General features: G+C 48.3%; 1 protein-coding gene across 1 annotated transcript in view; it reads right to left on the bottom strand.

The window, feature by feature from the left end:
* The window catches only part of LOC119444251 (cytochrome P450 3A19-like), a 101,936-nt gene extending 81,810 nt beyond the window's left edge, over positions 1-20,126 (bottom strand). Inside the window, exons 1-2 of the mRNA XM_037708678.2 lie at positions 19,954-20,126; positions 2,565-2,702 (exon numbers count right to left, since the gene is read on the bottom strand). Coding sequence (XP_037564606.1) covers positions 2,565-2,702; positions 19,954-20,126 — 311 coding nt within the window. The remainder of the gene's footprint in view (positions 1-2,564; positions 2,703-19,953) is intronic.
* Between the last annotated feature and the right edge of the window lie 7,719 nt (positions 20,127-27,845).

Consider the following 27,845-nt stretch of genomic DNA (forward strand, 5'->3'; position numbering starts at 1 on the left):
GACATGTATATCACTATGATTTGAAAATTCTTTTTTGTTAATAAAATCAAGCCGTATCTTGTCTTTAATTAGAGAACTTTTTTTAACAATGCTTGTTCCCTACACACCTATTCGCGGTTGAATCGCTACTCCCACCACCGCCCTTGCGGATGTGGGTAAGAATTGGTTCTGGACCGCCTTTTGCCCGAAGCTTCGCGAGTCATTTGTGTTGACCTTGGGAGTTCTCCTGCGTACACCTGTTCTCTCACCGGGGCTCTGTGCAAATTTTATTCGTCGTTATGCCGACCCACCATACACCGTCCTGCTAAGAACGTCTACCCTCAATTATCACGTGGTTCCCGGTAGATTCGCTACTATTGACCGCCGTCACCACAGCACAGACATTGTCCACGTGTCTCGCCTAAAGTCTTGTATTCGCCGATCCTAGCCTTTCTAACTTGCGGTTTTGCCGCTCCCTCCGGTGAGATGGAGGGGGGGGGGGGGCATTGTGTGAGTGCGATTCGTGCACGTCGTCGTCGTCATTTGTACGCACTGCTCATCTTTTGGCTCACCGGGTGCTTCTTCTGTCTCGAGCGGCTGCAGTAGAATTAAAGCTTTGCATCGGCCGACGTCTCCTAATATATTCCTTTTATTGCGATAGCAATTATATGGACACTTCAACCGGATTTCTGCCGTCGGCGTCGCCGTCGCCGTCGCCGTGAGGTTCCCTATAGATAAAATCTCCGCCGCGTGCCGTATGCCCGAGCGGAACCGTGCGGGGACGCGCGCTATCACGGAGAGCGAACGCACTCAATCTCCCACGCGCAAGCAAGGAAGCGGGAAGCCAGCGTCGGAGGGAGGGGGGGGGGGGCGCACTTCCACTCTGCCAACAACCGCGCTCGTCGCTCGCTCGCACCGTCTGTTATCTCCACACGGCTCTGACCTTTATGCACCGTGCATTCGCCGCTCAGTTTCCGTTGAAGCGATAGACCGGACGTACCTTCGCTGCTGCGGCGTATCCGCTTGCGGCCAGAGTTTTGACGGTCGTTGTCTGCAGTCATTGAGTGTGATCTATTCATGTTTGTTTGTGCGCGCTCACACCACGCTTGTTCATTCAGTTAGTAATAGTCAGGCCACATTTTCCAACGCACGCTACACATGCAATGCTGCCCGGATCGGCAGTGCAGCGCTACAGGTGTGTCCCTTCGCACGGGCTGCCCACGGGAAGCGCTTCTCATCAACACCACCGTTTCACATGCGCCTTCTCGTGGTCATCGAGTCTCTCTTCATGTCGGTCTACTTACGCCGCAGCACGCCTGCTTACTTTATCAGCTCATGTTTACTACATTTCATATTGCTACGAAAGCCGCTCACCTTACTTCGTATGACATTGCTGTGTTGCTATCGCATTCATTGCGTCGCCATTAGGGCGAAACTGTGACATTTTTTAGGAAATAACTGTCAGCCCTTTCACTGGGAAGGAGATGGAAGATCAACGAAGCTGTACTATGGTATGGTATGGTATGAAAAACTTTTTTTGGGTCCTGAGGAATCAGTCTGGGACTGGTGCGGGCCGCTCCCACGTCGGGACAGAGAGACCGAGCCGCTCTGCCGCCAAACCTCTGGACAGCCCCGAGTTGGTCCGCCAGCACTTCACTGTGCAGCATGCGCCGCCACCACCGTTCACCTTGAGAAGCATCACCGGCCAACGCCGAGGAGCGCCAGAACATGTGTTCTAAATCGACCAAACCCCCTCACTTACTGCAATAGACTGAAACCCCACAGTCCGGATTAATTTTATTCATGACAACCGGGTTAGGGTACGTCTATGGTGGGAATTATGTATTTCCAATTATGACTATTAAGGTGTGATGGTGTAATTGGTTATTTGAACTATTAAAGAGTGAGAAATATATCAGACGCGGTGGTTTTCATCTATTTAGTGACCACAGGGACCATGGCCTTATGGTCGCTAGGGTACACCGCCATTGGGTGCACGGCAAAGGTTGGCGCGTTCTTCATAAACACGTCACCAACGCCGCGCGCGTTCGGTGCGAACGCGGGCAAAACACCGCCGCCGTCGAGAACAGTTGTGCGCATTGCTGGTGCTGCTACATGTCCAAGTTTATACAGCTCCTCAGAATTTTGAGAATGACAGCCCATAAACAAATGTCATATGAAACAAAAGACCGCCAGCGCATGCCTTTTATGTTAAATCTTCTCAGACTGAAATATTACAAGTGCGAAACAAAAAATGCTCAAGCTAATGAGAGTTTTTTTCTCCACGTGGACACGACCATCGGAGACTGAGCCATTAACAGCTTCGCTGTAAAAGAGCATGGTCATCTTGCCATCTTGACTTGACAGAGTGATTTTATCGCAAGCTCACAGATGTGCTGTCCATGTACCTTACCATCGCAACTGGGATCCCATTCTTCCCTTTGTCACTTTTGCCTACAACAACGATGTGCAACAAACTAATATCTTCTATACGTCTTTTGAATTTACACATCAGCCTGAATTGACGCAGCGATAAATTATGTCCCCTCTCGCAGGAATATCCCCTCTCGCCCCTGTACCCTTACCTCTCAGGGTCGAACACCTCAGGATCTGGAAAATATTTTTCGTCATGTTGAATAGAAAAAATTGGGATTCTGATGAGGGTGCCTTCATCAATGGCGATGTTTCCCACCATGGTGCTACGTACACACGTCCTGTACGTCCTGCAAGGAAGCAAGATTGAAAATATTCAGTTACTCTTTGGATACGCAAATGCGTTTCATCTTGTTGTTTATTCACATTATCATCATTGCTAAAATATATTTCTTGGCTCAGCGAATGGCTACAGTACTCAAGCTTTACGAAAAGCAGACTGACAGCGCTACGGTCTCGCAATACACAAACGGGAAGACAGTTGTGACTGTCTTCCGTACTATGATACAAGGCTCAAATAAGGTACCTGATACTAGGTTTTGCAGATAAACGTGGCATGTTATCCACCTGTATTAACTGATATGACTGTACTATGGTGCACAATTAGTAACTTTACATATAGTTTCAATTTTCATTCTTTTTAGATATCTTTTCGTGATGGCCATCGAGCGGGGTATGTAATTATCGCTACGAAACGTATCAACTGTACATTTAAATAATATGCAAACAAATATGTACCATGGATTTACCATGTACAGTGCGAAACGTCCTTTTAACCAGCGAAGCCGTTCTAGCTAACCGTAAAAAGTGGCGCCTACTGTCGCAAAACCTCGCCGAGCTATGACGTCACTGCTTTGCCAAACAACCACCTCGCGGAGCGGCGAGTGCCTCGCCTCCTCTCCGTGCCATGCACATGTTGCATGTTGCCTTGACATGGAACTTTAAGAAGAGGGAGGGAGCGCATGCGCGCAGCGCGCGCAGTGCTCGGGATAGGGAAAGTGAAAATGAGAGCGAGATAGAGAAAGAAATCGTAGCAGCACCAATGAGGCAATGCACAGAGCTGCTGCCGACGCCATCCGCGTTGTCTAGCCGCGCATGCGCCGAAGCAGTAGCGATGGCGTCACCTCGCGTTGCCTAGTAACCGCCGGCGCAGGTGCGCGCTCGCTTCGCCCGACACAGACCCGGCTCCTGCCTGCCTGCCTGCGTTTGTGGCATGCCAGGAACGCTGTCGCTCGTAGGCGCCGACGCGTCCAGCGCTAGTCACGCGAAAGGTCGCGAATAGGAAGGTACCTCAGAAAATTATCGCTTGCGAATACCTTCCCTACATGCGTAGTTAAGTTAAGCCAAGTCAAGGCCTAGCAGCAACCAAGTTAATACCTAGCAGTAGAAGCCAGTAAGACTTGAGGATTGAGACTTTCGCTGTGCCTAAGCTTTGCACGACCGAGTGCAAACTTGCCCCCTTTTATTTTTGTCGTTTTTGCTCCCATAGGGAAGGGCAGAGGTTGCAATCAATATGCCATAAACGTTCGAGGAACGTTCATAGGGCATCTAAATCCGGGCATTACGATGTTCATTGAACAGTACCACAAATCAGACAAAGAATTCTTATGTACGATTTACAGTCATGTGTCCATGGTTAGGTGGGCAGAGCATCGGGCCCCATGCTGAAGTAAGCGGGTTAAAAACCACTGGTCAGACATGGTTTGATTTAGAGTCAAGCAATAGCAGTTATGTATCAGCACACGAAAGCAGGGATAGCAGCTTAACAAAGCTAACTGCAGTAAAATAACAGAGGCTGTATGCCGAAATCAATTGTCTTAGTCCTTCTGCAATATCTCTATCAGTCTGACCATGGAAGTAAAATATGCTTCGGTCTTTCCTGACGATCGCTACAGTGCAGTGTATGCAGGTTCTCGCCTGATCATTGAAGCTAAGCAGCATTGGTTTGGATAGTTCATACCCATCTGGATTGCAATCAACTGATTGGATCTTTGCTGCTGCAGAATTGCTCAACTGCCATCGCCTTTGTGCTGGTGTTTCCTCTTACACTCTCCTTCCACTGTTATCACACGCCTCCCCGCAGGGGCGCCTGCGTAAGCAGGCGTTTGGTGGGTTGCGACACCACGCACCCGAGCACATGGGGGTCGGACCCTCCCACGCTTAACAGTGCGTGGCTTAGCCGTGTCCGGGGAAAAGGGGATCCTGGGGGTTGAGCCGAAGCCGGGTGTTTGGACCTTCATGGCCCCTCGGCGGAGGCAACACACCTCTTTGGCCTCCGCTTCACGTAGACGGCACCCCCGGACTGACCCACCCGGGGGAAACCGGCTGGTCGCCTTTTCCTATCCCCCTCTCTGCCCTTTTTTCTTTCCTATCTCTTTTCTTTACTGTCCTGTCTCCTCTTCTCTTCTGTTACTTCTACGTTTTCATAGGCGGCTCGGGTTAACCTTGTGTAGGTGCCCTCTCTTGGGTTTATATATAAGGTTATAGCGGCAATGTACGGCTGGCGCCTGTAGCCTTACACGTTAAGTGCTGCAGCGTCCTCTTGTTGGACTCCGTGGTGGGTGGCTGCCATTGCTGCCGAAGTACAAAATACTCCTATGGGAACACCCGCTTTTCCACGACTTCTTGATCGTCTCCCTCAGAAGAGGGGACGCACCGATGAGTTTTTGAACTTGTTCACCCGACCAAAAGACATTTTCCCACGCTTTCAAGTAGTGCATAGCGAAAGAACAGAAAAATTGGCAAGAACAATATCCCCATTTGTAGTTGCGAAAAGCTTAACCAACACACTAGGTCCTGGCTACAAGGTCACCAAAATGCCAAGCGGAGACCTTCTGCTTGAGCTACGTGATAAAGACCAATACAACAGACTCGGCAAGCTTGTTACTTTTGGTGATGTCCCAGTTACTGTTTCACCGCATCGTTCCATGAACACAGTACGGGGGGTAGTATCAGAAGCAGACCTCATTGACCTATCTGAAACTGAACTGTTGGAAGGATGGAAGGAGCAAAACGTCACGAATGTGCAGCGCATTGTTATGAGACGGGACAACAAAGAAATCCCCACGAAACATCTGATACTTACATTTGAATTGAGCGAATTGCCACAAACCATTGAAACAGGCTACACAAAGATAGCCATAAGACCATATATACCAAATCCTAGGCGATGCTACCAATGTCAAAGATTCGGCCATGGCTCGCAGAGCTGCCGTGGCCGACTCACCTGTGCTAAGTGTGGAGTACAAGGTCATTCCTCAGACAATTGTGAGGCCACACCTCACTGCGTTAATTGCGATGGTGAGCATCCAGCGTACTCCCGGTCTTGTCCAAGTTGGAAAAAAGAGAAGGAAATTATAACACTGAAAGTCCGTGAAAACATATCGTTCAGGGAAGCACGCAAAAGGTGCTCGCCATTCCACACGACTACTTACGCTGATGCGGCGCGTCAAGGGGCAGCGTCGCAGCGGCTACTGCCACCTGCACAGCCCGCACGCAGCGAGCTGTCGCTTGTGGCTCCTGCCCCCAGGGTGGAAGGCGCTAAGCCTACTCCACCAAACCAGCAAACAGGCCCGGTTACCCTAAGGTTGCCGGCACAACAACAGTCCTCGGTGGCAGCCTGCGCTACGCGTAGCGAACCCGCAGGCCCGCCAGCAGCTCCCACGGTGGGTGCAGTCAAGGCTGCCTCACCCTCACCGGCCCCTGCTGGCGCTAGCAACAGCCGGCGCAGCTCAGGCCCAAAGGCAGCCCCATCGACCTCAGGGCTGGTGGGCGCGCATGCCTCGTCCTTCGCGGGGAGACTTTCCCGCGAAACTTCTCGCTCGCAAGAGCGCGTGTCTGGCGCTTCACAAGAGGCAATGGACACCACACCCATCCCGACGGCGCACCAAGCGCCAAAGGAGCGGCGAGGTTCCCTCGACCGCTTCAGAAAGGACAAATCCCGCGTTACAGGGCCTGGAAAGGGCTCTGTAATCTAAGGCAACACTTCCGTTTTTTTAGTACACACAGCACCTATTTAATTGCAGTATGGATACACAAATCATACAATGGAACGTCAGAGGCCTTTTTAGGAACCTCGATGATGTGCAAGAACTTCTCCACGAACACAACCCAAAAGTGCTGTGTGTACAGGAAACTCACTTAAAATCGACACATACAAACTTTCTCCGACAGTATGTTACGTTTCGTAAAGATCGTGATGTCCCTTGCATCATCAGGCGGTGTTGCCATCGTAATCCACAAAAGCATAGCATGTCAACATTTGCGGCTACAAACGCCCCTCGAAGCAGTGGCAGTTCGACTTGTTCTCTTAAACAGACTCATCACCATTTGCTCGCTTTACATACCCCCACATTACCAACTACACAAACATGAATTTCAGTCATTTATAGACGAATTGCCAGAACCTTATCTTGTTCTTGGCGATTTCAATGCGCACAGCGGTCTGTGGGGCGACTCTCGCATTGATGCACGAGGCCGTCTAATTGAGGACTTTCTTTTCTCATCCGGTGCATGTCTCCTAAATAAAAAAGAAGCCACATATTATTGTCTCGGAAATAAAACCTTTTCCTCCATAGATCTCAGCATAGCTTCTCCATCCATACTACCTGAACTTGAATGGGAAGTTATAAAAAACCCTTATGGGAGCGACCATTTCCCAATACTGCTGAGAACACCAAGACAATACGAATCTCCACCACACGCCCCCCAGTGGAAGGTCGATGCAGCGGACTGGAAGAAATTCCAAACACTTACCAGTACGCTCTCGTGGGCTGACATTTCATTGCTCAGAATTGACGGTGCCGTCGAATATTTTACTAATTTCGTAGTTGATGCAGCTCTTAAGTGTATTCCCCAAACAAGTGGACTTTCTAGCAAACGCCGTGTTCCGTGGTGGAATGAACAATGCCGGAACGCACGTAGGCAGCAGAACAAAGCATGGAGGCAGCTTCGCGATTCTCCTACTGCTGAAAACCTCGTCAATTTCAAGAAAATCAAATCCCAAGGTAGGAGAACACGCAGACAAGCCAGGAGAGACAGCTGGCAAACATTCTTATCAAGCATAAATTCATACACGGATGAGGCCAATGTTTGGAACAGGGTCAATAGAGTAAGAGGACGACAAACACATCCGCCTCCCCTGGTACATACGCAGGGAGATAGACTGGAGGACCAAGCGAACCATTTGGGTGCACATTTTGAAGATGTGCCCAGTTCATCACACTATTCTCCAGCATTTACAAAATACAAAGCAGCAATAGAAAAACAAAAACTAGACCGAAAGAGCACTGGGAACGAGCCATATAACCTACCTTTCACCCTAGCAGAGCTGCAAGCATCACTCACCTGTTGCAACCAATCTGCCCCAGGCTCTGACCGCATACTCTACGAAATGTTGAAAAACCTGTCCTCTGAAACAAAGAAAACCCTTCTCTGCCTGTACAACGCTATATGGATCTCCGGCGAGATCCCCTCTGCCTGGAAAGAGGCCATAGTAATCCCTATCCTGAAGCAGGGCAAGGATCCATCGTCCGTATCGAGTTATCGGCCCATAGCTCTAACAAGCTGCATCTGCAAAGTCTTTGAGAAGATGATAAACCGCCGTCTGATACATTTCCTAGAATCAAACAAGCTGCTTGACCCATACCAGTGTGGATTCCGCGACGGTCGATCCACCACTGATCATCTGATACGCCTAGAGGCTCAGATTCGCGAGGCTTTTGTCCACAAGCAATTCTTCCTGTCTGTTTTCCTTGATATGGAAAAAGCATATGACACCACGTGGCGATTCGGAATACTAAGAGACCTCGCACACTTTGGAATACGTGGCATTATGCTGAATATCATTGAAAGTTATCTCTCCAACTGCAGATTCCGTGTTCGTGTGGGTAATGCCCTATCAAGACCATATGTGCAGGAAACTGGAGTACCACAGGGTGGTGTGCTCAGTTGCACCCTTTTTATCATAAAAATGAACTCTCTGCGTCTGTACATCCCACGCAACATATTTTATTCAGTATATGTCGACGATGTACAGATAGGCTTCACATCATGTAACCTTGCAATCTGTGAGCGGCAGGTTCAGCTTGGACTGAACAAACTGTCTAAGTGGGCAGACGAGAATGGTTTTCGGCTTAACCCACAAAAGTCCACATGCGTCCTCTTCTCCAGAAAGAGAGGTCTGCACCCTGATCCCAACATCGAGATACAGGGTGAGGGTCTACCTGTAAAAACTGAACACAAATTCCTAGGCCTTATTCTGGACGCGAAGTTAACGTTTATCCCACATCTCAAGTATTTAAGAAACAAGTGCCTGAAGACAATGAGCATCTTGAAAGTGTTGTCTCGCACTACGTGGGGTAGTGACACAAGATGTCTATTGAATCTATATAAGAGCCTCATTCGATCACGTATAGACTACGGTTGCATTATATATCACTCCGCGACGCCGAGCGCCTTGAAGATGTTAGACCCTGTCCACCATCTGGGTATCCGCCTCTCTACGGGTGCGTTCAGAACAAGCCCCGTAGAAAGCCTTTATGCCGAATCAAATGAATGGTCGCTACATCTACAGAGAACTTACTTATCCTTTGTATATTTCCTAAAAGTGAACTCAAACAATACGCACCCTGCCTACACAACTATAAACGATCTGTCCAGTGCCCAAACCTTTCTGAACCGCCCTTCCGTGAGAAAGCCCTACGCACTGCGAGTGAGAAGTCTTGCCGAAGAAATGGATGTGTCGCTCCATGAGCACGATGTCATGCCCCCTCCTGTAGAGCTGCCGCCATGGCAGTGGCAGCTGATTGACTGTGATCTGTCCTTCATTGAGGTCACAAAGCATGCGCCGGTCGCACATATCCGTATGCACTTCCTCGAATTGCAGCACACATACTCTTGTCCAGAATATTTTACTGACGCTTCAAAGTCACACGCTGGCGTGTCTTACGCGGCGGTCGGTCCGTACTTTTCTGCTGCGGGAGTTCTACACCAAAACACAACCATCTTTACAGCGGAGGCCTACGCCATCCTGGTGGCGGTTAAACACATCAAACAGCTAGACATACGCAAGGCAGTCATTTACACTTACTCTTTGAGTGTGTTGAAATGTTTAACCACTTCAAGTAGGCACAGAAACCCCGTAATTATAACTCTTTATTCCACCATTTGCACCGCGTATGCATCCAAACAGCAAATTGTGCTCTGCTGGGTGCCAGGGCACCGCGAGATCGAAGGGAATGAGCTGGCCGACAAGCTAGCCACGTCAGTTCATACAGACGCTGCCACTTCACCCATAGCCGTTCCTGTAATGGACCTAAAACCCTTTATTAAGAAAAAGGTCAGGGCCTACTGGCAACGTCTGTGGGACAGAGAAACGGGCAACAAATTACACACCATCAAGCCTCATCTCGCTCATTGGCCACCAGAATCAAAGACACGCCGCACACAGGTTATACTTTGCAGACTCAGGATAGGACACACATACAGTACACACGCATACTTATTGTCCAGTGGCGATCCCCCTGTCTGTGATAAATGTGGCGAGCCACTCAGTGTACTTCATGTCCTTTTGCAGTGCCCTGAACTGGAGCCTCAGAGGAAAAGACATTTTCCATTACCAGCACGGCAAAATCTCCCATTACATCCTTGTATGTTTTTGGGCAGCGAACCTATTTTTAAATACCAAGCCATCATCGCCTTTTTAAAAGATATACAGAACTTTCGTGTTATATACCCAGGTGACTTGTAGCACGGCCTCTCTGGAGAGGCCGCTGCTGCGGTATTTTATTAAAGAAAGCACGTGCCTCGTAGTCTTTGGCCACAAAGGCCTTCGGCAGGCGTCGTGCTACTCTACATGTTTAGTTTTAGTACCATGACCACTTCTCATCTATTCACCACTCACAGATCATTCCACACGTCACTGCCATAATTATATTCTCTATATGTTTTACGCTTCTATACCGCGATTTGTTCTTAGGCCCCTTTACAGCCACATAGCATCCTATCATCGGAGCTCACTGATCATGGCAAACATATCTTTCATTGTCTTGGCGCTCTTTGGCCACATTTGGCCCTTGCGCCACGAAACACTAAATATCATCATCATCATGTTATCACACGCCTGGCAGAATGATGCGGTCGTTACACCACACCCTCTTCCTATTACAGAGAAGTGTATTTGACATTCACGCTTCAGGTGCTGGTGGTTGGATTGAACGTTAAAATGTCCTAAGGCTACATTATACCGGAACTTTTGAAGCACATCTTGTTTTGGACTGACGTACTTCAAAGGAAAGCCGACCTTATGTCTTCTTGTCCTGCTTCATTTCTTCTTTTGCCTGCACTCCTAAAGGAAACCTTCCCATAGCCCTTTGATTCATCTCTAACTCGCTACCGCGCTGGCGCGTCTCTATACGACCGGCCGCTTTCGGAGCAGACAGCCCTGGAACGCCGGCCTATACAGTCGTCACTAGTGCCGCAACATCAAACCGGTTTTGCGGAAAAACCGGTTACCCGGTTATTCGATTCACCGGTTATTCGAATTTGAAAACCGGATAACCGGATAACTGGAGTGATCGGTTATTCGGTTGGTTATTCGGTTAATAGTATCCGAATCCTATCGTATTGTATCGGATATTCGGATAGCCCGATATTTGTTCTTCTGTACTTGTGCCGAAATTACGTCTCTTACTCTCTAGTATTGTTATATTTGTAGTTATTAAATGCGAAACATTTTTGGTAAACATTTGCAACTTTGAGAGTATCTGTATAGCCGACCACGTCTTGGTGCTCTCATGTTCGTTTCGTTAACTTGGCAAGGTAACGAAATTGGCATAATATGACAAGAGTGTATGACGAACATAAATGATAGGTCATGACATGAATATCAGGACATGTGTGTCATCTAGGTCATGAAACAGCTGCCTACGTCTTGGTGCTCTCATGGTCGTTTCGTGAACTCTGTAGGTACCAAAATTGGCATACTATGACAAGAGTGTATCATGAACATAAATGATATGGCATGACATGAATGTCATGACATGCGTGTCGTGTAGGTCATAAAACAGCCGTCTACGTGTTGTTGCTCTCATGGGTAAAAAAATACCCGAAGTGGCTACGAATCGATAATTAATGATGGTAATGGGTGAATGTACGGTTATGATAGTAGCGATAATGATAGTAGTATACAATAATAACTCAATAATGACCTTGAGTGAGCAAAAAATGACAATGACTTAGGGAAAAGAATAACACTCAAAAACTGCTGGAATGGGTTCGGATGTGGGCATTAAGTGAAAGAAAAACTAAAGGATGATGGTAGAAGTCATCATGACCATGACTCAGCAAAAACGACAATTACTCAGCGAAAAATGATTAACACTCAAAAACCTCTGACATGGATTCGGACACGGGTACTAAGTGAAGGAAACACTAAAGGATGATGGTAGAAGTCATAGTCATTAGCATGACTCAGCAAAAATGACAATGACTCAGCGAAAAAAGATTAACTCTCGAAAGCTACTGGAATGGGTTGGGACACAAATGATAGGTCAAATGTCATGACATCCTGTCATGTAGGACATAAAACAGCCGCCGATGTCTTGGTACTTTCATGGTCGTTTCATTAACCTCGTAGGCACTGCTTCGCTGCCACACTGTTTCGCATAACACCGATTCCCCACCGGGCATGGGATCTGCAGGCTTTATTTTTTTTGTAACTGCTCGTGTGAGCCCGATATCTGCTCTGGTTAACCTCCTTACCTTTCCTTTCTGAATTTTATCTTTCAGAATTGCTGCACTCTGTAAAACTGCACTAGCACAGTGTCACTAGTAGTGACACTGTGCCAGATTTTTACACGTCACAAAAAATTAAGTTGCCGGTTACAAGTGCATTTACATGCTTCAAAAATGTAACGGATTGCAGTCGCCAATTACACCCCCGTCAATGTTTTTTACACGTTATTGAAAGATAGTATTTTATTTCCACATTACGTTCGCCCCAATTTTTATTAACATTGCACGCATATAGTAAATACACGAAGCTCACCTAGCTATTTCACTGCATCCTTTGCGGCCCTGCACACCTTGTTTATCGTCACTCTGCAAGTACACTTGAACATTTCTGTCTGTCATTCTCACTCCATTTTTTTAAATCATCAGCACTAATACTGAAAACTCTCTCCATGTGCACGCAAGAGAGAAGGGCCCTTTGTAACCTATACGAAACACCTTGGGCACGAGACGCTGGTTGCAGAGCCGCGGTGTTTGTGTCTGCATCCTCTATGAAGCGCCGCTCTTTATAGGTGTTAGAACTCGGACTCCTTCGGAGTAGGTGCTCTCGGTAGGGCTAATGAAAAGGTGATGTAGTGACCGTTGTTCTAGTTGAGCATTTGTGTGCGCTCCGAGAATATTTTCGAGCGAAGATAGCATTCACGTTTGAGATTTTACCCAAGACGGTATTTAAAACACTACATTTTATGTTTCTTTAGTGCTCCAAAGAGAATTTTTTACACCTTACACAATTTCCATCGCAACCGCGAGTTCTTGAAAAAGAAAAGCAGTCATCACTTGTTCGTGATACTGACATTGTACCGTCTTGGGTCAATTTTAGGAACAAAATGGCGGCTTATGTAAGAAGGTAAAAACAGCACTAAGTAGACATCTCCTGCAAAAAATAAAATAGGTAGATTTAAAAGCAAATTTTCTTTACGTAATAAGCGGACTCGCTGCCCTTGTTGTATATGAGGGCCACTTTGCTTTGTATATGAGGATCAGTCACATCCTTTTTGTTTATTTCGGGATTCTGAACAGCCGCATAATTCGTAGTATTTAGCCATTCACTCGGAATTTACATTGGTGTTTGTGCATATATAGATGTGTTATTTCTGAACTCAAACCACTGCTACCAGCTGGACAAATTGGCAAAGTTAATTAGCATACAGGTTTAGATCTGGCTGCCTTTGATCGTGGTGTAAATGCGTTAACGTGACTGATCAGAAGTATGGTCCAAGTATAGTCATATTATACGAGCTGATTACTTTTACGTGCGTTACTGAACAGCGAGCACGGAGAAAGAATAACAGGAGGTGAAACTATGGGCCGGCTCCAGCGCGAGCACTTGTCGTGATAATGTCACGCTGGGCGAGGAGGAGACGCGCAGCTTCAGACATGCAAACGCGGGTGGCGAACGTTGGCGCGGCAAAGAAATACTACTAGCGGCGCCGCAAAAGAACTACTTCCCTCGCGGTCGGAGCGGAGCGAGTGGAGCCGCGATCATGGAAGGGAAAAAAAAACAAACAAAACAAATCCCCCTTGGACGGCGCCCGGCGACGTCTGCTACTGGCCGCTTGCGCTGGGTTGTCGGATGCCACAGAAAGTTTTGCGCCAGTGCGGTTTGCACTCAAGGAATAGAAGACCTGTAGACCGTTTTGGTACAAACATTTTTTTAAGATTTAAATTCAGGATCACATGCTTTTTATGCAGCAATAAGAGAAAGAGACCAGCGCACTTGACAGATCAGACGATCTGTGATCGTAGCCAAGTTCGTATCGAAAGAGCAGACAATCTGCAACCCTAACCATGTGCCTATAAAAAACTGCACATGGTGCTTTTCACGTTTTCTGACATAACGAAAAACGAGAATTTGTTCTACTTTATAGTCATGCGCCATAAAATGAGCCGATTGGAGTATGCGATACATAGCTATTGTGCGGGGAAACAAAATTTCATTATATCTCTGCTGCAAGTTTGGTGAGACGTGGACAGACGGAACAGGAGAGTATAGCAGAGTCTGCCGCTCACTTTGCGCAGTCAGAATAGTTCTGCAGTTCCTCCACTGCTCCTCTACGATGTAAGTCTAATAAATGTTTTTCACTCCTCCTCGTTCTGGATGCTTTCACTGATTATCGAAAATGGGGCGCCGATGCTTCGTCCCTAACTGTAACAGTGGATATAAGTATTACGCGGAAAACGCACGGGCACATTTTGAGCCGTCTGATAAACATCACATTAGAAACGATTAATGAATGATCTGCTCATGTGGCATCGGGATACATGCAATAGAACTCAAAGTTTGGATAAGCTACTGCCGTCACCAAATATTCGTGTCCGAATATTCGATTATCCGGCTGACCGGTTATTTAATCCGGTTATCCAGAATATCCGTTTCTTGAAAACCGGATAACCGGTTAACCGGTTTTCGAGACCGGATTCACTTCCCTCCGGTTAAACCGGATATCCGGTTTGACGGATATTTGCAAGCACTAGTCGTCACACAACAAGTCAGTCAAGGCACTCTTGAAGTTTTTGCGATCAAGTGGACTTTCTGAGAGACTATAGTTCTCACAGACGTTTCCAACCTCCTCTATTTCTTTATTCTTTCTATTTTTTTCTTGACTGCCTCTTCTCTCCCCTATTCTTTCCGCCTTTCTTTTCTCTTCCCCCCGTGCAGGGTAGCAAATCGGAATTCTTTTCAGGTTAACCTCCCTGCCTTTCTCACCCCGTTTCTCTTTCTTTCTTTTCTCTAGTTCACCTTTTATTTTGGATTGTATGCACACTACGGAATTTCCATATGCTCAAGAGCCTTCTTTTCTCGGTAAAGGTCGTCGCATGGTGAGTCGGCTTCATTCTAGTCCCATCACGCATGCTTCGCACAACAGTGACAGATTTTCGGCAAGCACGACCACGCGGGCTATCATCGAAAACGCCTCGTGAACACCACTGATGACTAAAGCAATCCTGAGCGTCACTATCATGTCTGCACAAGAGTGACATCAACGGATCGGCAATCACGACGGCTCATAAAAGGGGCACCGATTGCCAGTCAGTGTCCTTCAGTGGGCTTGGTGGCACTGGAAAGAAAGGGCTGCTCAAGAAACATCTTGCGTTGCCTAGTCACCGCCTGCGCAGCTGCGCGCTCTCTTCGCCCGACACAGACACAGCTCCGCCGAGCTCCCGCCAGCTGCGCGCTACTGCGCATGCGCAGTGACGTACTCCCGGGGTGTCGTCTGCTGTGCGCCGCCCGTATACTTTGTATAGCTTTCGCCCCACTACGTGTGCTCGGACTGCAAGTGCTTCACGGGGGGTTCCCCAATGCCACGGACCACGAGGAAATGTTTATACATTTCGTATAACTTACGTAGCATCACTTGGCATTACTTCGTGTAACTTAGCATAACTTCGTATAGCCACGACCAGCTAGGTACGGATCAGCTCCGCTTTGTCTTTAGCCTTGCGCCAATAGTGCAAGCTACCCCCAATGTTTTTACAGCGAAGCTGTTAAGGGCTCACTCTTCGATGGTAGCGTCCGACAATAGAAAAAACTCTCATTGGCCGTATGCTGTAAGTGCGAGTGAAAGAGCGCGAGGGCGAGGGACGCGCGCTTTCACGGGAAGCGAACGCACGGCGGAGAGCAAACGTGACTTAGCAGTGGAAGGGGAGCGGTGGGAGAGGAGGGCATCGAGGCAGCATCGAGGCACCCTAGACTGCGCGTGTGCGTGCCCGCTCTCCCACTGCGGCGCATGAGCGCAGCCCTGCCGGCCTCTGCCGCCTGTGCCGCCGACTCTCTCTGGGCTCTCGCCCGCCTCTCCCCTAACAGTGTCGACAACGGCGTTTAGCCGTTCCGTCACGTTGCCAGCATTTTGACAGTGGTTGTGTGCGGTCACACAAACAACGCGCACAACTGTTAACGACGGCGGTGGCGTTTTGCCCGCGTTCGCACCGAACGCGCGCGGCGTTGGTGATGTGTTCATGAAGAACGTGCCAACCTGTGCCGTACACCCTATGGGGATGTACCGTAGTGACCATAAGGCCATGGTCCCTGGGGTCACTAAATAAATGAAAACCACCAGATCATATATATATATATATATATATATATATATATGTGTGTGCGTGTGTGTGTGTGTGTGTGTGTGTGTAACGCAGGAGACATGGCGGTCGTGCGAAGCTCTGCATGTTTATTCGGAACTTCTTCCTTCACCACTACTGCACCGCACCGTCCTTGTGCGGCTCGTCACACGCTTCTCCCTCCCCCCGAGAGAGTCGTAGGTGTAGGGGCGGATGATATCGTCTTAATCTCCCCACATGTACGATGTCAGTCTGGCGACCGAGTGGGGCCACGCCGCGGTCGATCTCGTAGTTTACAGCTGAGATTTTGCGCATGATCGTATACGGTCCTTCCATTATTGCACTGAGCTTACCGCGGTTGGGGTGCCAGGGTGTCTCGTATAGAACACAGTCTCCCACTTGAAGCTATGAGGGAAGAAATTTCTTGTCATATATGAGCTTGTTCTTCGCGTGATATGCCAGGGAATTGCGGACCGCGTTTGCGCGAGCTTCCTGCAGGCTCTCGGTAACGTTGGAGAGGAGCTGAGGGTAGGATGTTGTGCCATACATAAGAAAGCAGGGTGGGTAGCCCGTGACCTTGTGGGGTGTTTTGTTGTACTCGTCGACAACGTCAGAGAGGAGACGCGTCCATGGTTTTCAGAGTTCGTCGTTGATCTTGCAGTGAAGGAGAGTGACGATGGACTGATTAGTGCGCTCATTTAAGCCATTACACTGCGGGCGTTGTGAGCTTGTATACAGCTGATGAATGTTGTTATGTTTAAGGAATTGATTGAATTTTCCAACGGTGAATCCTGTGCCGCGGTCGGAAAGGAACTTCCGAGGCTTTCCAGCAATAAAAATACTCTTCAGGCAGGTAATGTAGGCATCGCAGGTCTCATTTCTGTGTGCAAAAGACCACACATAACGGGCGGCGTGGTCAACGGCCAAGTGAATGAATCTTTTGGAGGACCCGTAGTTGGCAAAACCTCCGATAGTGTCCATGGCCAGAAGATCAAATGGTTGCTCCGCGGGTGGTAATGACTCTAAGGAACCAAAACGTTTGGTTTTCGTCTTCTTGCAGCGCTGGCAAATATCGCAGTGTCAAACATATTCGGAAACGTCGGTGACGACGTCAGGCCAATAATATTGTGGAGAGAGAAGTCGCAACGTCTCCTTTACTCTGACATGACCGAAAGCGTCGTGAGCCTTCCGAAGAAGAGGAGACCGGAGAGCAAAAGGAACGTAGACTTTTCGTATCCCTCTGCGTGTCACTATGGTCGTTCCATTCTCAATGGTATGCTTGCAAGGCGGTTTGTCGTGGTGGTGCTCTCGCAGTTGTTCAGCAGATAGGAGCTGAATAATAGGGTTTCTAGACAGTGCATCGGCTTCGATGTTGTTAATGCCCTTTTGATGCTTGATGTTTACGTCGTACATGCAGAGCTTTAAGAACCATCGGAACAGACGGCCTCGAGGATTTTTGATGTTCTTAAGCCATTGCAACGCCGCGTGATCGGTGATCACAGTGAAAGGTTTTCCATGTAGATAACAATGGCATTTATCTATGGCATCAATAATTACTAAACATTCAATTTCTGTGATGGCGTAATTGATTTCATGCTTGAGCAGCTCGCGAGAATGGTATGCAACTGGATGCTCTCGACCTTCATCATCAGCCTGCTTCAAGACGGCGCCAATACCTTTGTTGGACGCATCGCAGTTGAGCACACAAGGTTTGGTGGCATCGTCGATGGCAAGGACGGGTTCTTCCGTCACACATTTCTTAAGCTGAGTGAAAGCCAGTTCACAGTCAGGGTCCCAGTTCCAGGTGGCGTCCTTGTTGAGTAGCCGTGTCAATGAATGAGCAATTTCACTGAAGCGGGCGATGTACCGACGGTAAACATTGGCGGTGCCGAGAAAACGCTGTAACTCTTTAGGGCGTGATGGCGTGGGGAACCGCAGGATTGCCTCCACGTTGCTTTGTTTCGGAGTGACTGTGCCATTTGAAACTCTGTGTCCCAGGTACTCAATGGAAGTTTGTGCGAACTGACATTTCTTCAATTTCTGTTTAACGCATTCGCTTCTAAAAGCGTTTAAAACCGCATCTAGATGCTTCAAATGGTCTGGGAACGTGTCACCATTTGACACACCTCACGAACTACTTCGATGACATTGTCGTGTATTCTGTTTAGTCAAGATGGACTTGACAGCCCGTTCAAAAGTAGCTGGCGTGTTCCGGAGACCAAAAGGCATGACAAGCCATTCGTAGTGACCGGTACGTGTGACAAAGGCCGTTTTCGGGATGTCTCCTGGATGCATCCTCACGTGCCAGTAACCTGACGTTATGTCCAATGTCGAGAAGTACGTCGATTTCCCGGAGAGTCAAGAATGTCGTCGATGCGAGGGATGGGTTGATAGTCGGGGACCGTCACTGCGTTTATTACCTTGCGGTAATCTATGCAGAAACGCGTGCGTCCTTCTCCTTTTATGTCGGCCAGAAGTGCCGGCGCAGCGTACGGTGACGTAGACAGTCTTATAACGCCTTGCGTGAGAAGGTCGTTGATTTGTCTGTCCATTTTGACATACGGCTTCTGAGCATCGATAGGGAGCCCTGCGGATGGGAACATTGTTGGTGAGAGGAATGTGATGCGTTTCGCTAGTGATGCACCCAATGTCAGTCTGTGATTTGGAAAAAATGTCCTCGTACTTATGGACAAGCTGCTTCAATGCCATCCTCTGAGTTTCATTTAGATGCACAAAATCACGGACTTCAACTTCCTGTAAACAAGCGTCCATGTTAGCCGTGGAATGGTTTTGTGGGCGAGGGTGGAGTATGTCACTCCCTTGGCGTAAATTCAGGGTATCAAGATCCAGAGACACGTTAAAGAGGCAGGCACTGTCCAAGCCAAGAAGTAGGTTGCTCTTCATGCCTTGTAGAACATTTGCCTGAATTTCCTTTGTGATTTTTCCGATCTGTATCTTTAGATTGACGCGACCCAAAGTTTTGGTAGATGATGTAACTTGTTGAACATTGATGCGTGAATCTCTCATTATTTGTAGGTGAAGAGCCGCCAACACTGCTTCGCTGATACAGGTAATCGTGGCTCCCGTATCAAGAGTAGCGCTGACAGGGTACCCGTTAATGAGTGGATCAAATTGAATTAACTGAGCTTTGGGTCGCACTCCTCGTTTCCCTGGTTGGTAGCGAGGGCGGAAATGCTTGCGCGTCGTGGACATTCATTATGCCAGTGTATCTGTCGAGGCAAACCATGCATTGCGCATTGTCTGCATTCGGACGCGGGTGCTCGTATCCGCGTATTAGGTGGACGCTGAGGGGCGCTGCCGCTTGCTGCGTTGATCTGCGTGTTTCGCCCTGGTCGAACGCGCTGTGATTTAAATCGCTGCATAGTTGACTCTACTCGTTGCGCAGCTGAAAGCCACGTCGCTGGTGTAGACGGGTTAAGCCCAGCATGATCAATCTCCATATCGGCGGGAAGGCCGTCGATGAGCCCTGATATAAGGTGCGCGTCCTTTAGGTCGGCAAGACGTCCCAGAGACATTTTTTCATTGTAGTAGTCCTTCAGGCTCTGGCCCGGTTTTAGCTGACAATGAATGAACTGACGGAAAGGATCCGCGACAGTGCTTGTAAAGCATTGCGTCATGCATTGAGTGAGGGTGTCCCAAGATGCGTCAGTGTCAAAAACCTCGGTAAGGTACCATCGGAAGGCCTTACCTTCAAGGTAATCGGAGAAATTGCACAGCTTGTCTCGCTCCGTCCATGCAGCGGCTGCAGTCTTCACCTCGAAGAGCCGGAGCCACTTGTCAAAGGAGACGTCCTCGGGTGCTCCCGAGTACTTCGGAATGTTGATGGCTTTCTTGGATGTTGTCATGATGTAGGGCACGGTAAATCCTGTCGACTAGTGTAACACAGGAGACATGGCGGTCGTGCGAAGCTCTGTTTATTCGGAACTTCTTCCTCCTTCACCACTACTGCACCGCACCGTCCTTGTGCGGCTCGTTCCATATATATCATTCTTTAATAGTTCAAATAACCAATTACACCATCACATCCTAATACTCGATCATAATTGGAAATACGTAATTCCCACCATAGTACAGCTTCGCTGGTCTTCCATCTCCACCCCAGTGGAAGGGCTGACAGATTTTTATCTAGCATTTTGCATGCATTTCATTAATCTTTTTTCGTCAATATCTACCTTATACCTCTAAATATGACTAGTAGATCAAATCAGGTCGTATCAATCTCTTCCCTGCTTTTTTTCCACCAATGCTTTAAACTTCTCTTGCTTATCTCGACTGCTGACCGGTTGATGCTTTCGTCCATTTTAAAGCCAAGCGCTTCTAGAAGTTGTACGTTACCTACTGTTCTCATTGGGAGAATCCCTTCACATTCTGTTAGGATGTGTTGAGTGGTCTCCGGATCTTTGCTGCAGTATACACATACCTCATCTAGTTGCGAATATTTGCTCCGGTATCTTTTGGTTCTTAGGACACCGGCTCGAGCTTCATATGGCAAGGCACTGCCCTTTGTGTTATCGTACAGATTCCTTCTTGCTTCCCGTTTCTTTGCATCCAATTTACTGTTTCTGTATCTGTCACTTTTTTGATGACTCCTGGTTGTCTATTTACAGTTTGAATTATCCTGTAATTGGTTGCCAACTTTCTTGACCTCTTCCAGTATTCTGTAACCACGCTTTTTCAGATACAAATACTTGTGCACTTTAGCCGCCCATTTATTTTCATCCATGTTCCTGAGTCTTTCTTCAAAGCTAATTTTGCTCTGTGCTTCTCTGACTTCAAAAGAGGCCCAACCCATGTCACCTTGCACTGCCTCATTTGTGGTTTTACCGTGAGCTCCCAAAGCCAACCGGCCTACTGATATTTGGTTAACTTCCAACACTGACAACATATCCGATTTTAGGCACAGAATGGCATTTGCGAACGTTAAGGTTGGCACCATTACTCCTTTCCAGATTCCACACACCACTTCTAACTTCTTGTTGCCTGTTACGAAGTCCGAGGGGTCCGAGCGGCCACGAAGACTCTATATATGGTGCCGTGCCAGGTTCTGGGAGAAAGAGAGGTCCAGAGAGATCAGAAAAAGGTTTTGTATACAACTGCACATGGTATTTTACACGAAAGGCTCCATTATTCTTTGAGCCGTCTACATGCTAACGTCTTTGCATGTCTTAGCGTTTACATCTCCGAGCGTCCACACAACACTCAAGCCCCGCTTTTTAACAATTCATTTCCCCTTTTCATTCATCAAGGGATTTCACTGTGGTTGTTCTCGGCCATTCACAGTCGTCGACCGTTCGCAAAATCCCGCCCATCATATAGCGCCGTTCCGCCGGGTTGCTCGATCGCCCCCTCAAGCCTTGGGAACCAAACGTCGAAGCTGTTTCCACGGAAATGCCTGACGTTGGCACCTTGGAAGAATTAGTGACATCTCCGTGACGGTCAGCTTCTCAATCAGGAGACTGGCTTTCGCGGAAGTTACCGCCGAGCCCCGTCGTAGTCCGGGCGGGTGCCGGCGCTTCACAGAAATACACCAAGAGCGACGCCGTTTTAGCGACGCACGAGACCGATTTCTCATTGCAGCCTGGGGTCTAATTGCTCCTCCATTAGTCCCGGGTGACGGTGACGCTCACCGGCCTCGAGAAACGATGCAGCGTGAACAGCACTCCACAGCTGCACGCCGGTCCGTAAGGTATCGTTTGTCCCGAAGGACCACCAGGCACTACAGCATCCCCGCTGCCGGGGGTGCATCGGAAGGTCTAGTTGTTCCATGCAGCTCAGCTGGCTTGATGCCTGCATTGCTCAAAGCCATGGAGCCGCACCTTCCAAGAAGGAGAACCTTCTGGCTAAAGGCCTCTCGAGAGGTGGGCTTTGACTGGACTGCTGAAATACAAGATGACAAGCTCCAAGGAGCGACCGTTGTCAGTCACACACAATACCGCAAGCGCCGCATGCAAGCTGTTCACATCGCCAGGCTGTACTAATTCAAATAATCTGTCAACCCCCTATCTAAATTAAAACCTTGAAACTCAAGGTGCCCGTTGATCCGGACAAGAGCCAAGAAACTTCCGATGATGTGTCCTCGCAAATAGACAGTGTCACAGCTGTCCCCGATTCGTCGTCGGCGCGAAGTCGAACGACGGGGTAGACAAGCTGGTTGGTCGTTCCGTACGCAAGCGAGCACAGTGAAAAGAGTCAGAGTCGGGAGTAAACAAAAAAACAAGATATTTATCGGCTGATAAATATACACAAATTAATAAAATAGAATAATAAAAAAGACACAAGACAGACTAACACACCTGAACCCAAGGATGAAGACAAATAACTACGAGCAATTAACAGTAGACATACAAATGAAACATGGCGCGGATCAAATATACAAGAATAACACTTAACAGTAATTCACTAAACAAAGTTCAAAGGAAATCAAAGTTCAAAAGAAAACCAACGGTGTCATACGCGTGGCCGGGCAGCAGCAGCAAGTCCATAAACCGCGAGTCGGTGCGCAAAGCTTTCCCGAAGAATGCGGGCGGTCCGATCTAGTCGAGGTGGATGCGAATTGCTGGGCTGGGTTTCCCGGGAGTCTAAATCTGACGACTTCCCTCAAGCAGGTTGAGCTACCTTGAGGCGAACTACCGTGAGCTTCGTTGCAGACGCTGGTTTGACGTCTCGTACGTCAACAAGTTCCTCGGAGTTCCGACGTGGCCAGGCGGCCCAGGCAATACTGGACGGCACTAGCCCCCCAACGGCTTCTCAGCAGCGCATAGGTTCAGCTTCTAGACTAATCAGCAGGGCCCAAAGCCTGCGCTTAAGTAGCCTCTCCTTTCCCCAGTTCCCTATGTAGGAAAACTGGCGGTATGTAGAGTTCTCCGAATTCACGGCTGCTAGCTCCCAACAGTTTTGGCCACGCCCCTTTCACCATGGACTACAAACGCAGATTCTCCTCTCCCCCAAGGTCAAGGGCCAAGGTCGAGCCCGGCACTACCACGTGGCCGTACACGCACACTTTGGGGTCCGTAATCGGCGTGTCGCGTCTCGAATCGAGATGCCGCCCTTGAGGCCACGATGCTTTTCACGCCCGTAATTCGGCGTGTCGCTAATCAGCGTCAAAACCACTCTCAAAAATATGTCGCTCCATGGCAGTCGCTAATAGAATTTATACGCCACATAGTGAGTGCACCACGTTGTTGGCGGCCGTTAATTGGTGTCAATAACCCCTCGAACTCTCGAAAATATGCCGCTCCGTGACAGACAGCAAGTGGGTTTATGTAATGAAGCTAAGTAATTATGAATTAGAGCTTCCACAGGTCAGGAAGGCGATAGAAGAACTGGTCTTCAGTAATTCATAGTGCTAAGTGCGTAACACTTAGCACAAGATAGCTACATAATCATTACTTAATGCCGAAAATGCCAAATAAACACATGCGAAACCGATCTACAACTTGCCACGTACCTAAATTGGCTCAAAAGGCCTCACTTACCCTGCCTTTCCTCTAGCGCAATTCTAAATTGTGCTGCTTTAGTGCTATGTTCCATATGATCAGGTGGTCGTATTTATGTGACGTACTCTTACATAATACGTTGAAGAGAAAAGACACGTGGACACGTGGATGGCCTTTGCCATTTTCCATCCGGGGGCACGATTACGTGCCCCCGTATGCATGTCCATCGCCTAACGGCTTCAGTAAACACAGCAGCACCACCATGACAATGTCGCCTGACGTGCCTCTGTTCATGCAGGTTTTATGCGCATGCCTAAGCTTCATCACTGTGGGTGCAGCAAAATTTTTCGACGCTAGGCGCCCCAAGCATCGCTACGATACCGGCCTACCGCGACACATCTGTGTGGGCGGTGTTTCCGGCCGGTTTGCTGAGGGCACCAGAAGCCTGGATCATCGACACGTGGATGGCCTTTTCCATTTTTCATCCGGGGGCACGATTACGTCACGACGCATGCCCACAAGGGATCATCTGCATGCTATAAATGCATGTCCATCACCTAACGGCTTCAGTAAACACAGCAGCACCACCATGACAATGTCGCCTGACGTGCCTCTGTTCATGCAGGTTTTATGCGCATGCCTAAGCTTCATCACTGTGGGTGCAGCAAAATCTTTCGACGCTAGACGCCCCAAGCATCGCTACGATAACGGCCTACCGCGACACATCTGTGTGGGCGGTGTTTCCGGCCAGTTTGCTGAGGGCACCAGAACCCTGGAGCATCGACACGTGGATGGCCTTTGTCATTTTCCATCCGGGGGCACGATGACGTCACGACGCATGCCCACAAGGGATCATCTGCATGCTATAAATGCATGTCCATCGCCTAACGGCTTCAGTAAACACAGCAGCACCACCATGACAATGTCGCCTGACGTGCCTCTTTTCATGCAGGTTTTATGCGCATGCCTAAGCTTCATCACTGTGGGTGCAGGAAAATCTTTCGACGCTAGGCGCCTCAAGCATCGCTACGATACCGGCCTACCGCGACACATCTGTGTGGTGCGGTGTTTCCTGCCAGTTTGCAGAGGGCACCAGTACCCTGGAGCATCGACACGTGGATGGCCTTTGCCATTTTCCATCCGGGGGCACGATGACGTCACTACGCATGCCCACAAGGGATCATCTGCATGCTATAAATACATGTCCATCGCCTAACGGCTTCAGTAAACACAGCAGCACCACCATGACAATGTCGCCTGACGTGCCTCTGTTCATGCAGGTTTTATGCGCATGCCTAAGCTTCATCACTGTGGGTGCAGCAAAATCTTTCGACGCTAGGCGCCCCAAGCATCGCTATGATACCGGCCTACCGCGACACATCTGTGTGGGCGGTGTTTCCGGCCAGTTTGCTGAGGGCACCAGAACCCTGGAGCATCGACACGTGGATGGCCTTTGCCACTTTCCATCCGGGGGCACGATGACGTCTCTACGCATGCCCACAAGGGATCATCTGCATGCTATAAATACATGTCCATCGCCTAACGGCTTCAGTAAACACAGCAGCACCACCATGACAATGTCGCCTGACGTGCCTCTGTTCATGCAGGTTTTATGCGCACGCCTAAGCTTCATCACTGTGGGTGCAGCAAAATCTTTCGACGCTAGGCGCCCCAAGCATCGCTACGATACCGGCCTACCACGACACATCTGTGTGGGCGGTGTTTCCGGCCAGTTTGCTGAGGGCACCAGTACCCTCGAGCATCGACACGTGGATGGCCTTTGGCATTTTCCATCCGGGGGCACGATGACGTCACAACGCATGCCCACAAGGGATAATCTGTATGCTATAAATGCATGTCCATCGCCTAACGGCATCAGTAAACACAGCAGCACCACCATGACAATCTCGCCTGACGTGCCTCTGTTCATGCAGGTTTTATGCGCATGCCTAAGCTTCATCACTGTGGCTGCAGCAAAATCTTTCGACGCTAGACGCCCCAAGCATCGCTACGATACCGGCCTACCGCGACACATCTGTGTGGGCGGTGTTTCCGGCCAGTTTGCTGAGGGCACCAGTACCCTGGAGCATCGACACGTGAATGGCCTTTGCCATTTTCCATCCGGGGGCACGATTACGTCACGACGCATGCCCACAAGGGATCATCTGCATGCTATAAATGCATGTCCATCACCTAACGGCTTCAGTAAACACAGCAGCACCACCATGACAATGTCGCCTGACGTGCCTCTGTTCATGCAGGTTTTATGCGCATGCCTAAGCTTCATCACTGTGGGTGCAGCAAAATCTTTCGACGCTAGACGCCCCAAGCATCGCTACGATACCGGCCTACCGCGACACATCTGTGTGGGCGGTGTTTCCGGCCAGTTTGCTGAGGGCACCAGAACCCTGGAGCATCGACACGTGGATGGCCTTTGCCATTTTCCATCTGGGGGCACGATGACGTCACGACGCATGCCCACAAGGGATCATCTGCATGCTATAAATGCATGTCCATCGCCTACCGGCTTCAGTGGAGACGGCAGCACCGCCATGACTTTGTCACGGTCGTGCTGCCTCAGACTTGAGGTGGAACATTCACATCAATGAAGTTTGTAGAAGGGCAAATAAAGTTCCTTGGGCCCTCAGGCAAAAATTATATAGCGCAACTTCTGAAGTGAAGAGCCTGCATGGCATATAAGATACTAACACGGCCAATCATTGAATATGCTAGAGTAGCTTGGGACCCACACACTGCTACTAACCGTCATAAATTGGACAGAGTTCAACGACTGGCTTCTAGATTTATATTTAATAAATACCAGCGCGTGCACTCTCCTACTGAACTATGTAGTCGTGCAAACCTTCCCGCGTTAGAATTAAGGACTAAGTTCGGCCGATTAAAATTTTTGTTTTTAATTATTCATAACCAGGTGAAAATAAATTTATCTGAATACTGTGAAATTTCACCGGATCATCGCTTCAGACACAGGCACAGCTTATACATACAGCCGCTAGTTACACGAAATGATACATTCAAGTATATAGCTTTTTTTTCCAGGGTGATTAAGGAATGGAATGAATTACCAAATTCAGTTGTCACATCTTCCTCCGTCAGTGCTTTTACTGCTGGTTCAGAGAATATTATCTTCTCTGATTTGAATGCGTCTTACTCTGTATTTTTGTTTCTGGTGCGCATAAAACAAGTTATGTTGTCTTTGTTCACTGCATGTCACTTTTTATAGATACTGCACTTAGACTGCCTTGTAATCTTTTTTCGCTCAAGACGTAGCAGAATTTTGTATCTTTTCTTCTACTTTCTTCACTTCTGTAAAGGGCCTTAATTGGGCTCACAGTATAAATAAACAAACAAACAAAACAAATCTTCAGAGTATACCATCGCTAAAAGCGAGTCGTGCAACCCGTTTTTATGGCGCGGTACTCTCGGTGTGCCTGCGGTAAGAACCATCCGACGCTTTCCAAAACGGCTGAAGTCGACTGCAGAATAACCAATATCAAACTTCATACAGGGTTATTTTTAGAAATCGCGAAATCCGAAAAGAAAGCCTTATAGGCTTATTCTAACGAAAATTCACGCTAACAATTTAAAACAAGGCGCCATAAAAACTACACTGAGGCTTTCTATCTTCCACCTACGTATCTCCGCGAAAATAATTTAAAAAAAAACACTGACACTATCCTTTCTCGAGCGTTCAGCTGTCACGTTTTCCTGACAGCAAGCATCAAATTAACTCAAAATTATCTGCTTACGCCATGATCAGAAGAGACCAACAATGCCCTCTGCCTAATAGAACGTTCCTAAAACTGAAAAGTTCGTCCAATGTATCCTCAAAGAAATGAAAAAGAAAGATCATGAACGCAACTTACAAAACATGCCTCGAAAGAATCACTCCTGTCAAACAAAACACGACTTGTCACGAATTCGCGCTAAAGCTTTGGTCATCAACTTGAGCAACTTGCGCGTGACCTTCCAAACTATATGCAACCCTGACGCTGTTTGCATTCCAATTCTATAGCTGTCGTCGCCTAAACACTCCCTTTGAAATTGTGGGTCTAACCCGAGCGGAAAAGGCTAACAACCTAAAAAAAAAAACTTCGGAATTCCTTA

Source organism: Dermacentor silvarum, chromosome 3 (assembly GCF_013339745.2).
Source record: "Dermacentor silvarum isolate Dsil-2018 chromosome 3, BIME_Dsil_1.4, whole genome shotgun sequence".
Lineage (NCBI taxonomy): Eukaryota > Metazoa > Arthropoda > Arachnida > Ixodida > Ixodidae > Dermacentor > Dermacentor silvarum.